Genomic DNA, 14,834 nt, shown 5'->3' on the forward strand with positions numbered 1-14,834 from the left:
CTAACCTAAACTTTCCCCCCTAACCTTAACTGTAAGCCGTGTCCTCACCTACTTACCTAACGGGGGTGCGAACCCCCTTTCACTGCCGTAGTCTAAGTTAGACATAATAATACATACAGGTGGCCGCTACGTACATGCACCCTTATGTATGATAGCGGCCACATGTATGCATGATAACGGCTGACTAAGAATACAGCAGTGTAAGTGGGGTCGCAGGGGCGTTAGCTCCCCGCGGTTTAGATAAGTAGGTAAGAACAGGGTTTGTAATTTAGGTTAGGGGGAAGTTTAAGTTAGCTGGTGTCAATTTTTAAAAATGCACGCAATAGGAACTGGCCGCTGATATACAAAGGCTCAAGAGAAACCAATATAATGGCACGACCTAACCTAGGGTTCCTAACCTAACCTAAAACCTGTATTCTCACCTTCCAGGGGTAGCTGTAACCCCCCCTGTGGCCCCCTTACACCACTGTATCTATACTTTACTCTAAGACAAGTTGCATCCTAGTATTTACTTCCTGATTGGCTTCTCTTCTCAAACTTAATTTTTCAGACATATTTCTTATATAGAATAAAAACTGCTCAGAATACTGTACTCTAAATACCCTGGGTAAGTACTTGCCAGATAGGTATTGAACTATTTTGAAACATCAAAATTGTCGGGAAATTTACAAGTCGAACGAGCTCTGTACTCTGACGTGCACTCTTGCTCCCATTGTTCCTAGCATTCACTATAGATGACGTTTTAATCAATTCAGCGGTGGTTTAACGGCAGAACACTGAGCTAATAGACAGGCACGTTAATTTGAAATGACTCGGTCAGACCTTGCTTGACCTGGGAAATTGCCGGAGGCCCCTTTTTTTTTTATCTATTAGAATTCAATATTTTAAAAATTCAAACGAGTTTGTGAGCATCAAGCGTGGGATGGAGATGCGCGTTCTTAGCCATCTAGACGAGAAGATGGTAACATTATACTCCGAGAGCGATGAAGTTCGACCTGGTACAAGTGATTTTTGCTATACCTTGAACAATCCAAGACTGGTGACGATTGGGAACTTTACCCAACAAATTAGGGATGGGTTAGAAAGTTTAGTTAACTTCAAACCTGACTGGAATTTCCTTACATGAATTAAAGGATGTATACCCTTCAAAATACTGAAGTAAAAAGTTCTAAGAAGGTAGTGGTTTATATTCTATTTGATTTTTCAGAAACTTTTTTTTCAATCAGTGTTTTCTTTCCATAATTGAAATCAAACTGGCAAGTATTGAAGAAAGATGTATTGGTGTTTCAAGTTGGAATATTTTTATAGCTAAGTTAAAAGCATTTTAATTAGGTCTATTTTGTTTTGTTTTTAATATATGTATTTTTTCCAGAGAGTGATCTTGGCAGTGAAGGTGAACCACATGGAAAGGAAGAATACACTGGAATTAAAGAGCAGTAAGTTTAATATATACTAGTGTAAATTTTTATAGCAATGAAAGAAAAATATTTTTTAAATATTTAACTTAGCCGGTGAATATATAATAGCTGCAACTCTGTTGCTCGACAGACACATACAGTAAAAACTCGCCAGCGATCGCTATACAGGTTGCGGGTGTGCCCACCAGCACCAACTGTCGGCCAGATACCACTCTCGATGTAAACAAAGACTCAATTTCTTCTCTGTCGACGTGTCGACAAGACGTACTTTACTCGCTGTTGAACCTGGAGTTTTTCCCATCATATTTGGTGAAGTACTTTAATTTGGTTTGAGCTTTCGCAGTACAGGTGTTTTTCTTTAAATAAATCCTTGAACTCTTTTTTGGATCGGATTAATTGTTGATGACTTAGATCGTTTTTTTGGAATTTTCCCTTGACTAATTCAAAATGGCTGACCCTTCACAAGTTCCCAAGTTCAGAAAATGTAATACTAGGGATTGTCATAGGCGTCTTCCAAAGGCTTCTCTCGACCCTCACACTGTTTGTTCCAATTGTCGGGGTAAAACCTGTCAATTGGAAGATCGGTGTGAGGAATGCGTGGGCCTTTCGGAATTCGTTTTTCTCGAATTTGAGAAATATACACGCAGACTAGAGAGAGATAGGGTAAGGAGAAGTTCTTCTAGGTCGGTAGATTTTTCCTCTCCACATGCCCCTGAACCTAATCCTTCCCCTGTAGTGGTTGTTCCTAACCCCCCTCCTAGCACTCAGGAACCGTCGATGGCAGACATGATGCGTGCTATTCATGCCTTGGGGGAGAGAGTTGAGTCTTTAGCAAGTGACCGAAATCAACTCATGGCGGACGTTAAGGAACTCAAGTGCCAAAGTGCCACGAAGGATAGTGTCAAAGTGCCTAGTGTTACGCAAAGTGTTGTGAACAGTGTTGCGCTCGAGGGTTCGTCTGTTCGTGCCTGTCGTCCTCCTAGTCCGGGACCTCTTGCAAGCTCCCAAGCCCAGGGGAGAAGCAATGTCGTACGACTCATGGGTTCGAGAGGCCTTGATCAGCGAACAGACGTTCCCTCTATGGTATCAGGCGTATCTCTCCAAGATCGCCCCTACCAACGTAAGACGAGAGAGCCCATTTTTACCTCGTCGTCCGAAGGTGTTTCTCGTAAGAAACCTTGGACCAAGGTCTCCAGACCTTTAAAACGTCAGTCGGTCCCTTCAGGACAAGTCCAACGTCCCGGATGTAGCCACTGGGACAGTTCGGACCCGTTGCCGTCATCTGATGACTGCTCGCCGCCTAAGAGAGGCAAAGTTGTGCCGTCTCAGTCGCTCACCCCGTCTGTTACCGCACCTGCTTCCGTAGACCCTAAATGGGTGTTACTGCAAGACATGCAGTCCAAGCTTGCGTCCTTGATGGGGGACTACAATGCGGAGAAGGTTGCCGCTGTACCTACTGGCCAGCAACCATCCAAGCGGTCTGTTGTGCGTCCTGTTGACGTTGAGGTAGCTTTCTCGCGTCAACCAGTTGGGGTTGTACCTCCACCGATGCGACCCAGTGTGGATTTCCAGCCGCACGTTGACGTTAGGCAACGCACGGATGTGGTTGGTGACGTTCAGGACGTTCATCAACCATCAGAGGTGACTTGTTTTGACGCGGTGCGTCAACCTCCGCAACCCGGTATGGTGTTGACTGCACAACCCAGACGGTCTAAACAGTCTTGGGTGGACGCTGTGCGTCCTCGCGCACCTGTGGTTGTTGACAGTTTCCAGACTGTTCAACAGTTCCATGACGCTGCGTCCGGCTCCGTCACGTATGCACCAGTGCGACCGGACTCGGCGAGTCAAACGTTGCCCACTCCTTTGCCGTTTTCTCATCAGTTATCGGATGAGGAACTGTCAGATGAGGACGTTGCTGAACCACATCCTGAGGATCAACCTTCAGAACTGGATGAGCCTAAAGCAGTTCAACCATCCTTGGACTTTAGAAAAGTCATGGCTGTGTTTAAGGAGTTGTTCCCTGACCACTTTGTTTCTGTGGCTCCTCGTTCGCCGCCGTCGGAGTTTGTCTTAGGCGTTCCTGCTACCGTGCCTGCCTTTACTAAACTCGTTCTCTCTCGCTCATCCAAGAGAGCTTTGCGGCTGTTGGGCGATTGGTTAGAGACCAAGAAGAGTTTAGGGAAGACAGCATTTGCCTTCCCCCCATCTAAACTCTCGTCTAGATCGAGCGTCTGGTATGCCACGGGAGAAGTTCTCGGCTTGGGAGTTCCTGCCTCTGCCCAGGGCGACTTCTCAAGTCTTGTAGACTCTCCCCGCCGCCTTGCCATGAGACGCTCGAAGATTTGTTGGTCACCATCGGACCTGGACCACCTTCTTAAAGGTATATTTAGGGCGTTCGAAGTCTTTAACTTCCTAGACTGGTGTTTAGGAGCCCTGAGTAGGAAAATCTCTTCTGCTGATAAGGATGTTTCCTTACTCATTATGTCCTGCATGGACAAGGCCGTCCGTGATGGGTCCAACGAACTTGCCACTTCATTCACGTCCGGAGTCCTGAAGAAACGAGAGTCTCTATGTTCTTTCCTGTCTGCTGGAGTGACGCCATGCCAAAGATCTGAGCTACTCTTTGCGCCCTTGTCCAAGTGCCTGTTTCCTGAAGTCTTGGTTAAGGAAATTGCCTTGTCTTTAGTGCAGAAGGACACCCACGATCTAGTTGCGTCCTCGGCTCGCAAAGCTCCCCCTTTGCCTACATTGTCTGCTAGACCTAGGATAGACACTCCAGCGTCTCGGTTTATCCCGCCCTTTCGTGGCAGAGCCTCCAGCAGGGGAGGTGCTCGTGCCGAAGGGAAGCGAGGGAAGAGGAAAGGATCCAAGTCCTCTAAGGGCAGAGTCTGACTGCCCGCAACTTCAGACAGCAGTAGGAGCCAGACTCAAGAACTTCTGGCAAGCCTGGGAGAAGAGAAGCGCAGATCAACAATCTGTGAGGTTGCTCAGAGAGGGGTACAAAATCCCTTTTGTACGCAAACCCCCTCTAGCGACGTCCCCCATCGATCTCTCTCCCAGGTACAGAGAGGAAGAAAAGAGACAAGCCCTGAAACTGGAAGTGTCTCTTTTGCTAGAGAAGGGAGCGGTTGTCAAAGTCTCGGACCTTCAATCACCGGGGTTTTACAACCGTCTCTTCCTAGTATCAAAGAAGACAGGAGGTTGGAGACCGGTGCTAGACGTCAGTGCTCTGAATGTCTTTGTCACAAAGACGAAATTTACCATGGAGACCACAAAGTCAGTCTTAGCAGCGGTCAGAAAGGAAGACTGGATGGTCTCTCTAGACCTAAGGGACGCCTACTTCCACATCCCCATTCACTCAGACTCCCAACCCTTTCTGAGATTCGTCTTCGAAGATGTGGTGTACCAGTTTCGGGCCCTGTGCTTTGGCCTAAGCACAGCTCCTCTCGTGTTTACGAGGCTTATGAGGAATGTGGCGAAATTCCTCCACTTATCGGACATCCAAGCCTCCCTTTATTTGGACGACTGGCTTCTCAGAGCCTCTTCCAGTCGTCGCTGTCTGAAGGATCTCAATTGGACTCTAGATCTGACCAAGGAATTGGGACTCCTAGTCAATTTGGAAAAGTCGCAGCTGGTCCCATCCCAAACTATTCTGTATTTAGGGATGGAGATTCACAGTCAAGCTTTTCGGGCTTTTCCGTCGGCCCCCAGAATAGATCAAGCCCTGCTCTCCATCCAGAAGATGCTGAAGAAAGAACGCAGCTCAGTCAGGCTGTGGATGAGTCTGGTAGGGACGCTGTCATCCCTGGAGCAATTTGTCTCACTAGGAAGGCTACACCTCCGTCCTCTTCAATTCCATCTGGCTTTTCACTGGAAAAAGGACAAGACGCTAGAGGCGGTCTCGATCCCGATTTCCGAAAAGATAAAGTCTTGTCTGACTTGGTGGAAGGACAATATCAGCCTACGAGAGGGTCTTCCCCTGGTAGTTCAGATACCCAACCACGTTCTCTTCTCGGACGCATCGGACTTGGGCTGGGGCGCGACGCTGGACGGTCGGGAATGCTCAGGTCTGTGGAACTCGAGTCAGAGGAGCATGCATATCAACAGCAAGGAGCTTTTGGCGGTTCATCTGGCCTTGATAAGCTTCGAGTATCTCCTTCGAGGCAAAGTGGTGGAAGTAAACTCGGACAACACCACGGCCTTGGCGTACATTTCCAAACAGGGAGGTACCCACTCATTGACTCTGTACGAGATCGCAAGGGACCTGCTTATCTGGTCAAAAGATCGAGGCATCTCCCTAGTAACGAGGTTCATCCAGGGCGACTTGAACGTCCTAGCAGATTGTCTCAGTCGGAAAGGTCAAGTAATTCCAACCGAATGGACCCTCCACAAGGATGTGTGCAAGAGACTTTGGGCGACTTGGGGTCAACCCACCATAGATCTCTTTGCAACCTCGCTGACCAAGAGGCTTCCAATCTATTGCTCTCCAGTCCCGGACCCAGCAGCAATACATGTAGATGCCTTCCTCCTAGATTGGTCACATCTGGATCTTTACGCATTCCCACCATTCAAGATTGTCAACAAGGTACTGCAGAAATTCGCCTCTCACGAAGGGACAAGGTTGACGTTAGTTGCTCCCCTCTGGCCCGCGAGAGAATGGTTCACCGAGGTACTTCGATGGTTAGTAGACGTTCCCAGAAGTCTTCCTCTAAGAGTAGACCTTCTACGTCAGCCACACGTAAAGAAGGTACACCAAAGCCTCCACGCTCTTCGTCTGACTGCCTTTAGACTATCGAAAGACTCTCGAGAGCTAGAGGCTTTTCGAAGGAGGCAGCCAGTGCGATTGCTAGAGCAAGGAGAGCGTCTACCAATCGAAGTGGGAAGTCTTCCGAGACTGGTGCAAGTCAGTTTCCGTATCCTCGACCAGTACCTCTGTAGCCCAAATAGCTGATTTTCTCTTATACCTGAGAAAAGGACGATCCCTTTCAGCTCCCACTATCAAGGGCTACAGAAGCATGTTGGCCTCGGTCTTCCGGCATAGAGGCTTAGATCTTTCCAACAATAAAGATCTACAAGACCTCCTTAAGTCTTTCGAGACCACTAAGGAGCGTCGTTTGGCTACTCCTGGGTGGAATTTAGACGTGGTCCTAAGATTCCTCATGTCAGACAGGTTTGAGCCTTTACAGTCAGCCTCCCTGAAAGGTCTCACTCTTAAGACTCTTTTCCTGGTATGCTTGGCCTCGGCTAAAAGAGTCAGTGAGCTTCATGCCTTCAGCAAGAACATCGGATTTTCGTCAGAAAAAGCTACTTGTTCTCTGCAACTTGGTTTTCTAGCCAAAAATGAGCTACCTTCTCATCCTTGGCCTAAATCTTTCGATATTCCCAGCTTATCGGAGATCGTAGGCAATGAACTAGAAAGAGTCTTATGCCCTGTTAGAGCTCTTAAGTTCTACTTAGCTCGTACTAAACCTTTACGAGGCCAATCTGAAGCTTTATGGTGTTCGGTTAAGAAACCATCCTTGCCCATGTCAAAGAATGCTTTGTCATACTTTATCAGATTGTTAATACGAGAAGCTCATTCACACTTAAGTGAGGAAGACCGATCTTTGCTTAAGGTTAAGACGCACGAGGTTAGAGCTGTAGCAACTTCCGTGGCCTTTAAGCAAAATAGATCTCTGCAAAGTATCATGGACGCAACCTATTGGAGAAGCAAGTCAGTGTTCGCGTCATTTTACTTGAAAGATGTCCAGTCTCTTTACGAGAACTGCTACACACTGGGACCATTCGTAGCAGCGAGTGCAGTAGTGGGTGAGGGCTCAACCACTACAATTCCCTAATTCCATATCCTTTTAATCTGTCTCTTGAAATGTTTTAATGTTGTTTTTATGGGTTGTCCGGAAGGCTAAGAAGCCTTTCGCATCCTGGTTGATTTTGCGGGTGGTCAAAGTCATTTCTTGAGAGCGCCCAGATTAGGGGTTTGATGAGGTCCTGTTGTATGGGTTGCAGCCCTTGATACTTCAGCTCCTGGGGGTCTGTCAGCATCCTAAGAGGATCGCTGGGCTCCGTAAGGAAGACGTACTTACAAGGCAGAGTAATCATCTAAGTCGACTTCCTTACCAGGTACCTATTTATTTTGGTTTTGTTATATTGATAACTGTCAAAATGAAATAAAAACTCTTAGCTTATACGATGTAAACATATTTAACTGGTCTCTACCCACCTCCTTGGGTGTGAATCAGCTATTATATATTCACCGGCTAAGTTAAATATTTAAAAATGATATTTTAATTATAAAATAAATTTTTGAATATACTTACCCGGTGAATATATAAATTAAATGACCCTCCCTTCCTCCCCAATAGAGACGCAGTGGGATGAGAAGAAATTGAGTCTTTGTTTACATCGAGAGTGGTATCTGGCCGACAGTTGGCGCTGGTGGGCACACCCGCAACCTGTATAGCGATCGCTGGCGAGTTTTTACTGTATGTGTCTGTCGAGCAACAGAGTTGCAGCTATTATATATTCACCGGGTAAGTATATTCAAAAATTTATTTTATAATTAAAATATCATTTTTTGTTGCTACGTGTATGCAAACCTTTCATCCAAAATAGGAATAATGGTGTATCTTCTGCTATGCTGGAACAGCCATTGAATCATTAACAAGGTGGTTGGTTGATGACCGGTGGCACTAGGGGGAAGCCCCCCCCACTATCCTGTCAGAATAGACTTATTTGTCCTTTTCCACAATAAGTACTGACATAGTGTCATGCTGCTCTTCCGACTGCTGGATCTTTTCTTATTTTTGTTTGGTATAAGTGCTGTTCTTTTTTATTTTTCTTTCGTTAACGCTGTCATTTGCAACGGCAAAAATGCTCTTAGAGAAAAGGATGTGTTGTCTGTCTTTTCAAATCTGTCCCTGACCTATATTCCAGGTTCTGTCTCTTGTTTGCCGATATTTTCCAGACTGCGTTCAGTTCGATCTCTTGCTTAATACTAAATCTCCAGATAGGAAGACATCATGCTTTAGATGACTCGAGAGTTTAGCCCCACTTGTGGTGATTTTAATGATTGTACTTATTCTTTTGCTTCCTTTCCAGTTTCCGTTAGCTTGGCTTTACATGTTTATTTTAAATCCTCCCTCCATTCCACATTTCAACCTTTTTAAATATATAAATATATCCTCTTCCTTTTCTTCATATTTTGCTATTAAAACTAGGCCACCTATATAAAGAAGGTCCCTGCACTGTTTGTAGCTGCTATCATTTTTACGATAAATAGTCGAGGGCTCGGTGGTGAACCTTGATGGACTCTAGTATTCATCTCTAATTTCTGATGCCCCTGCCAATGCTACTGAATTATTAAAAGTATTTCAAGTAATCATTTATACACTTATTATAAATAATGAAGGTCTATTACTAGCTAGAAGGGAATGAAAAGCACCAAGTATGAATAATAAAAGGTAAATACAGATCCACTCACCAAAGGTTACCTGAAATTCAACAAAATCTTAAGCAAAGTAAAGAAACAAAACAGGGAAAGAGAGTTTAGTATGGAGGAAAACCAACAACTAATGCTAACTAGGCAACAGTTTGTAAGCTAATTAGAGTTTAAACTCAACCCATATGAAAAGCTTTACCAAGAATATTAGGAAAGATGAAAAATATTAAAGTTATGACCAAGAAACTGAAATTTAAAACTGAAAGAAATCAAATATTGTATCAAAATTCAAAAATGGCTAATTACTCATAGCTAGCTACACCATACAAAACAGGGAAACTAAAGACTACTCTGTATTATAACTTTCACTGGATAATACCTGCCAAGTACAGGTGTAGTAAAGAGAAAAACATCTTATATGTTTGATTAATTAGATAAGATAGAAAAAGATTTGGTAATTGTACTTGGTTTAGCAATTCTCAGCAAAGTTAACACCTGGGAAACAAGAAGAGCAGCTTTTTAAAACCAGTGCAGGTTAAATCAGGTAATAGACTGAGATGTATCGGAGGATCCAGATGGGGGTAAGTACTGTATTGTGGAACTTCCTTCTTCAGACTGGGATGCTAAAGGCATTTGAGTAAAAATACTGTACACTATAGGTAAATAAAGTACAGTACTTGAGTACAAATACTGTACACTATAGGTATATAGAGTACAGTACTGTACAGTATATGATGATCTCTGTTTATGTTTAACACGGTAGTAGTGAAACAAATTGATAAGAAAAGATAAGCTAAATGATTTAGGTTGTTTTGCTAAAAAAGAGTAACCTTGATAACTTTCAGAAACTATAGATAGTAGTACTCTATGTTATATTTGTAGATAAATTACTGTATACAACATGTAACAGGTTACATATTTACTGTATTACTTTTTCTTTACAGAATGTATCAAGATAAACTTGCACAGTTGAAGAAGCAGTTGCAACAACTTCGTGATAACAGCCATCCTGAGTATAATAAGAAAATGAAAAAAATAGATGCAACATATAAAGAAAGGTAATGTATTTTTGTAATTTAGTGTACGGTCGTGCCTCGATACCTGTTCATTTGTTCCAGAAGGCACATTGAGTGCGGGAATATGTAATAATGTAAACTAAATTGCTTTATAAGAACTAGAAATTACATGTTTTATAGATATGCATTAATAGTTTCATTAGGAATTTTACATATACAAAAAAAATAAAAAAAATTGATTAGATAGAATGAATGGAAATTTATCTTCTTACTTGAGCAGAGAGGTGCTGATGCCCCAAGTGTTGGGGCTGGTGGGTAGGGGAGATGTTATTATTCGAAAGAAGACCTCCCTTCCATAAAACTTTGGTAAACACTTTTGGGGTATCCTTCTCTGTCTTTTTTGTCTCGTTTCGGCCATCAAACCATGGCTTGAGGCTCACTAGGCCTGAGTTTCTCTAGAAACTTTCCCGAAGATGATAGCTTTTACCTACGGTTTAAAATTTCTCAAAAGTGAGATGTCGTTTGGTCATTTAAAGGTCGCTTATCAATGGCAAAGGCCAGGAACAGTGCAATGTTCTAGTGACTGACCATGTACACTTATGATCAGCACCCAAACCTCCTCTTCCTAAAGCTAGGAACAGGAATGGCCATCCTTTGCATTAAGATTGTCCCAGACTGTACCATCCCATATGTAGTACTAGTGTGCTGTTAATTCGAACAGTCTTGCCCTTTCCATAATAAAGCTCAATACTACACAGTATTCAAGAAATTCTGTTCCAGTTGTGAGCAGATTTGGGAGTGAACTTCAGAAGTTCTAACTTGTTGCAATTGCTTCTCTGTTGAACAGCTTGAACATGTCTCATCTCATAGTCCAGGATGCCAGAAAACTTTAAACCAATCAATCATCTCAAGAGTCTATATGACATCGGTTTAATGTTGTTGATGATCATAATACATTTTCTGTTTTTTTTTTTTTTTTAATTAATTTAAAGTTTATTCTTTATTTCAATATTCCCTTTTCACACTGAGCTGCTGTTTCCTTGTATCGGCCCTTGGGGTAGTAGCACTTTGTTTATCCGATTAGAGTTACTGCTTACCTAGTGATAATGATAATAACAACTTATCCTTGGAAGAAGTCAATAATGCAGCATAAAGGTGATGCTTTTTTACTTAAAGAATGTGTAGTTAATCAATGGTGCTTGTTGTGTTCAGGGAACCATAGTTCTTGGCATGGGATATTCTAAAGTTATGTAGTGTGACAATATTTGTAATTATTTTCATCATTATCATTGAAGTTGTTTATTAATACTTTTCTCGTTTGAGAATTTCACCGTTTTTGCAATTTAAGTGGTGTTAAAGTTTCATTGAGTGATAAGTTCAATGATTTTATATATGTGTAGAGATTGGTCTATTTTGGTTCTCTTGGGGCCTAGGGGAAGTACTGCACCAAAAACATCATTGGTGAACTATACCCGCTAATTTGTTCAGCCTATGAATGATCCGAGATCAGTCAGATGGACAGGGCCTGGGAAATCCCCGAGGGTGCTTAATTTCTCAATCAGTTGAAAGGCCTTCTGCTTAGAGAGTGTATCTATAGAAATACAAGGTGGATGCAGCAACCACAAGCTAATTTTTGTTGATAAACTCAAACATTGTCCTGTCCCTTTGAATCTGGTGAGCCTCTTGTTAATATGGTAAAGATGCAAGGTTTTCATCATAAGGAAGTAAGTATTCAATGACATTAAAACAATACTTGTTTCTTTGACGACCATGTCGCCTGAGGAAGAATGCATCACCGGTGGATGTGAAGTCCATCATTTTTCTACAGTGGTTGGATGTTGGTTCTCTTCAGAGTTCTAGTGGCCTGTACCCACAGAGGGTATTGGCTGTTTTAAAATATCAAAACTTTAGATCCACACTACGAATAGCAGTAAAAGGTTTGAGTGAAGGTTGGAAAAGTTAGTTGTTCATTTATTAGAGGTAAACTGTGATGCATACATCTCTGCCATTCATGGTGATGATGAGGTGTTAACACCAAACTGGAGGGTCCATCACCAGTAGGCATTATTTCCTTTGCTACCATGTAGTCAAGTTCTTCCTTGCCCTTGCTCTTGAAGTGTGGATGTCAAAATGCATAGCACCATCCTTAAGATGGATCCTGAGAGGAAGAACTACCATGGGTTTGAGTGGAGCTAACCAATACATCTTCTAATTCTTGGAAGAAGTATTCCTTGCCTGCTGGAGGTGACACGTTGGATGGGATGACTTTCTATATATATCTTTGTTTTTTATTTACCTATTAGTTTCGTCTCACGTATGTCCATCATCTTTAGCTTTTTCTTTGCTGTAATGTTGATTTTATTTAGAACAATTCTTACGAATGGTTCTCAAGAGAATATCAAAATGTGACCTGGCTTTCTAGCAAAAATACTTAATAGATTATGATTGAGAATTATAGTTATATCAGTCTAATTATTTTGTTTAAATCTTATAACATCTAAGTGTATCAAGGTAAATTCTTCATGGCTTTTCTTTTTATATTTATTTACTTAAACCCTTTGTCTTTTCCTTGCAGGTTAAGACTAAACGACTTATGGCGTGACGTGGAGATAGAATGTGTGGAGAGGGACTATCAAGCAGAAAAAAAGCTGGCTTGCAGAGATTTTGAAGAGAAGAAGAAAGAACTGAAAGAAAACCTGTTGATAGAGTTAGAGGACAAAAAGAAAATAATAGAGCAGGAGAGATACACGCTCGAATTAACTGGAGATTCAATGGAGGTTTGTGTTTATAAGAAACTTTGTTTAAAACATACTCAAGGTCCCTTAATTCTCAGTTACAGCTTTACCAGTAATGGTGTACATTGTGTCATTATCACTGAGTATCACTGTCTGCTAAGGTGATGAATGCAAGAGTTGATGGGAGAAGTACAAGAGGAAGGCCAAGGTTTGGGTGGATGGATGGTGTGAAGAAAGCTCTGGGTGATAGGAGGATAGATGTGAGAGAGGCAAGAGAGCGTGCTAGAAATAGGAATGAATGGCGAGCGATTGTGACGCAGTTCCGGTAGGCCCTGCTGCTTCCTCCGATGCCGTTGTAAGAGTCAAGCTTGACTCATTGGGCTGGTAAAACTCCTTCTTTTAATAATAATAATAACTTAGATGACCGCGGAGGTAGCAGCAGTAGGGGATTCAGCATTATGAAGCTTCATCTGTGGTGGATAATGTGGGAGGGTGGGCTGTGGCACCCTAGCAGTACCAGCTGAACTCGGTTGAGTCCCTTGTTAGGCTGGAGGAACGTAGAGAGTAGAGGTCCCCTTTTTTGTTTTGTTTCATTTGTTGATGTCGGCTACCCTCCAAAATTGGGGGAAGTGCCTTGGTATATGTATGTATGTATGTATCTTTCTACTTTTTATTCACTTTAGCTGTAGTTTTTACTTATTGTAAATATATTACATCTTGAAATAATTTTAACTGAAATTGTCAGAAGATGTTTTTTTATGTCAATATTTATCCTCCACTGTTTATAAATACGCATTGTTGACACGTTAGAAAAGTAGATAAAATTTGCTCTAGAAGTGAAAAGCCAGGCTGGGAATTTAATCTTTTTCTTCGTTATTGTTACGTTCTCTAGCTTGAGGGTACACTTGGGCACACTATTCTATCTTATTTCTCTTCCTCTTATTTTGTTAAAGTTTTTATAGTTTATATAGGAGATATTTAATTTAATGTTGTTACTTTTATTAAAATATTTAAATTTCCTTTTTTCCTTTCCTCACTGGGCTATTTTCCCTGTTGGAGCCCCTGGGCTTATAGCATCCTGCTTTTCTAACTAGGGTTGTAGCTTAGCAAGTAATATTAATAATAGTACTGTATTTTCATTAAGGATACAATTATACCTTATTTATTGGCAGGTGACCTCAAGAGAAAAGAGAGGCGGGGAGTATAATAAAAAAGAGTTTCAATAAATGGAAAAAGCTTTTTTTGGTATGTAGTGTTATGGTCCCGTAGCCCTTTCCTGTTAGGCTAAAATAGGGAATTGAACATAACAAGATACTGTATACCAAAGAAATAGTCACTCTCGCAGAATTCATTAAAAGCTGAGGAAAGCAGAGAGATGTATTTGAAGGAAGGAGGAAAACTTTTAAAAATCATTTTTAGTTATATAAAAATCTTGGCCAAGTTATGGCAGTAGTAACCCTGACACTCAGGCCTATACTATGAAATGTGTATAGTTTGAATAGAATTTCAAGCTAACACATATACCATGAAACTGTGTTGGAATAGGATTACCATAAATTTAGAATAAACTTGATCATTCCCAAAGGAAAAAGGCAAAAGGGGTTGAGAAACGGGAACCTTGTCTGTCTAATGGCTCCGGACACATGAACCACCGCTTTGTTAGTAAATAAAGTCAGAGGAATGCATGGATTAAAATCACTCTTTGAGCTAAAAAACAAAACAGTGCCTAATCTACTGTACAGTATTTAAGTTGGAAGTTGCGTCAGATCCGGCACATAGTTCCACAGCTGAATTCTCGAACCTATCTCTTGTGATAACATGAAAAAGGTAGCTTCTGGTGGTAAACAAACGTCAAGGGATTGCTGCTATCTTTCCTGTGAGTAGCTTATGGTGGTGGGTGGTGTATCTGCTTGAAGAATATACAGTACCATTTTGGTGCTGTGAGGGGCAGGGAAGACTATGTGCCTCTGGTGTAATGTGTAATACTGGATTCTTTGTTTTAGTTGTACAGGAAAGTCCTTGGGACTACACAGTTCCCACCGAAAAATATTACTACTATAATTATTATGACAGTGCAATAGTGTCATTATTTTTATGCATTTGATATAAAAATTGTCTTATATACAGGTTTGGGGTAATGGGTGTATCCACTACAGTATCTTAAAGAATTCACAAATAACTTTGCTCTATTTTCTTTACTTTTAAAGTATATGTAGTCATTACAGTT

At 41.9% G+C, this 14,834-nt stretch overlaps 1 protein-coding gene across 3 annotated transcripts in view; it reads left to right on the plus strand.

Moving 5' to 3' along the window:
- Positions 1 to 14,834, plus strand: part of LOC137619687 (sin3 histone deacetylase corepressor complex component SDS3) — a 49,094-nt gene that overhangs the window by 360 nt on the left and 33,900 nt on the right. For all 3 annotated transcript variants that reach the window (XM_068349964.1, XM_068349963.1, XM_068349965.1), the window contains exons 2-4: positions 1,373 to 1,436; positions 9,801 to 9,914; positions 12,448 to 12,649. In XM_068349964.1, coding sequence (XP_068206065.1) covers positions 1,373 to 1,436; positions 9,801 to 9,914; positions 12,448 to 12,649 — 380 coding nt within the window. The remainder of the gene's footprint in view (positions 1 to 1,372; positions 1,437 to 9,800; positions 9,915 to 12,447; positions 12,650 to 14,834) is intronic.

Source organism: Palaemon carinicauda, chromosome 26, assembly GCF_036898095.1.
Source record: "Palaemon carinicauda isolate YSFRI2023 chromosome 26, ASM3689809v2, whole genome shotgun sequence".
NCBI classification, from domain to species: Eukaryota; Metazoa; Arthropoda; class Malacostraca; order Decapoda; family Palaemonidae; genus Palaemon; species Palaemon carinicauda.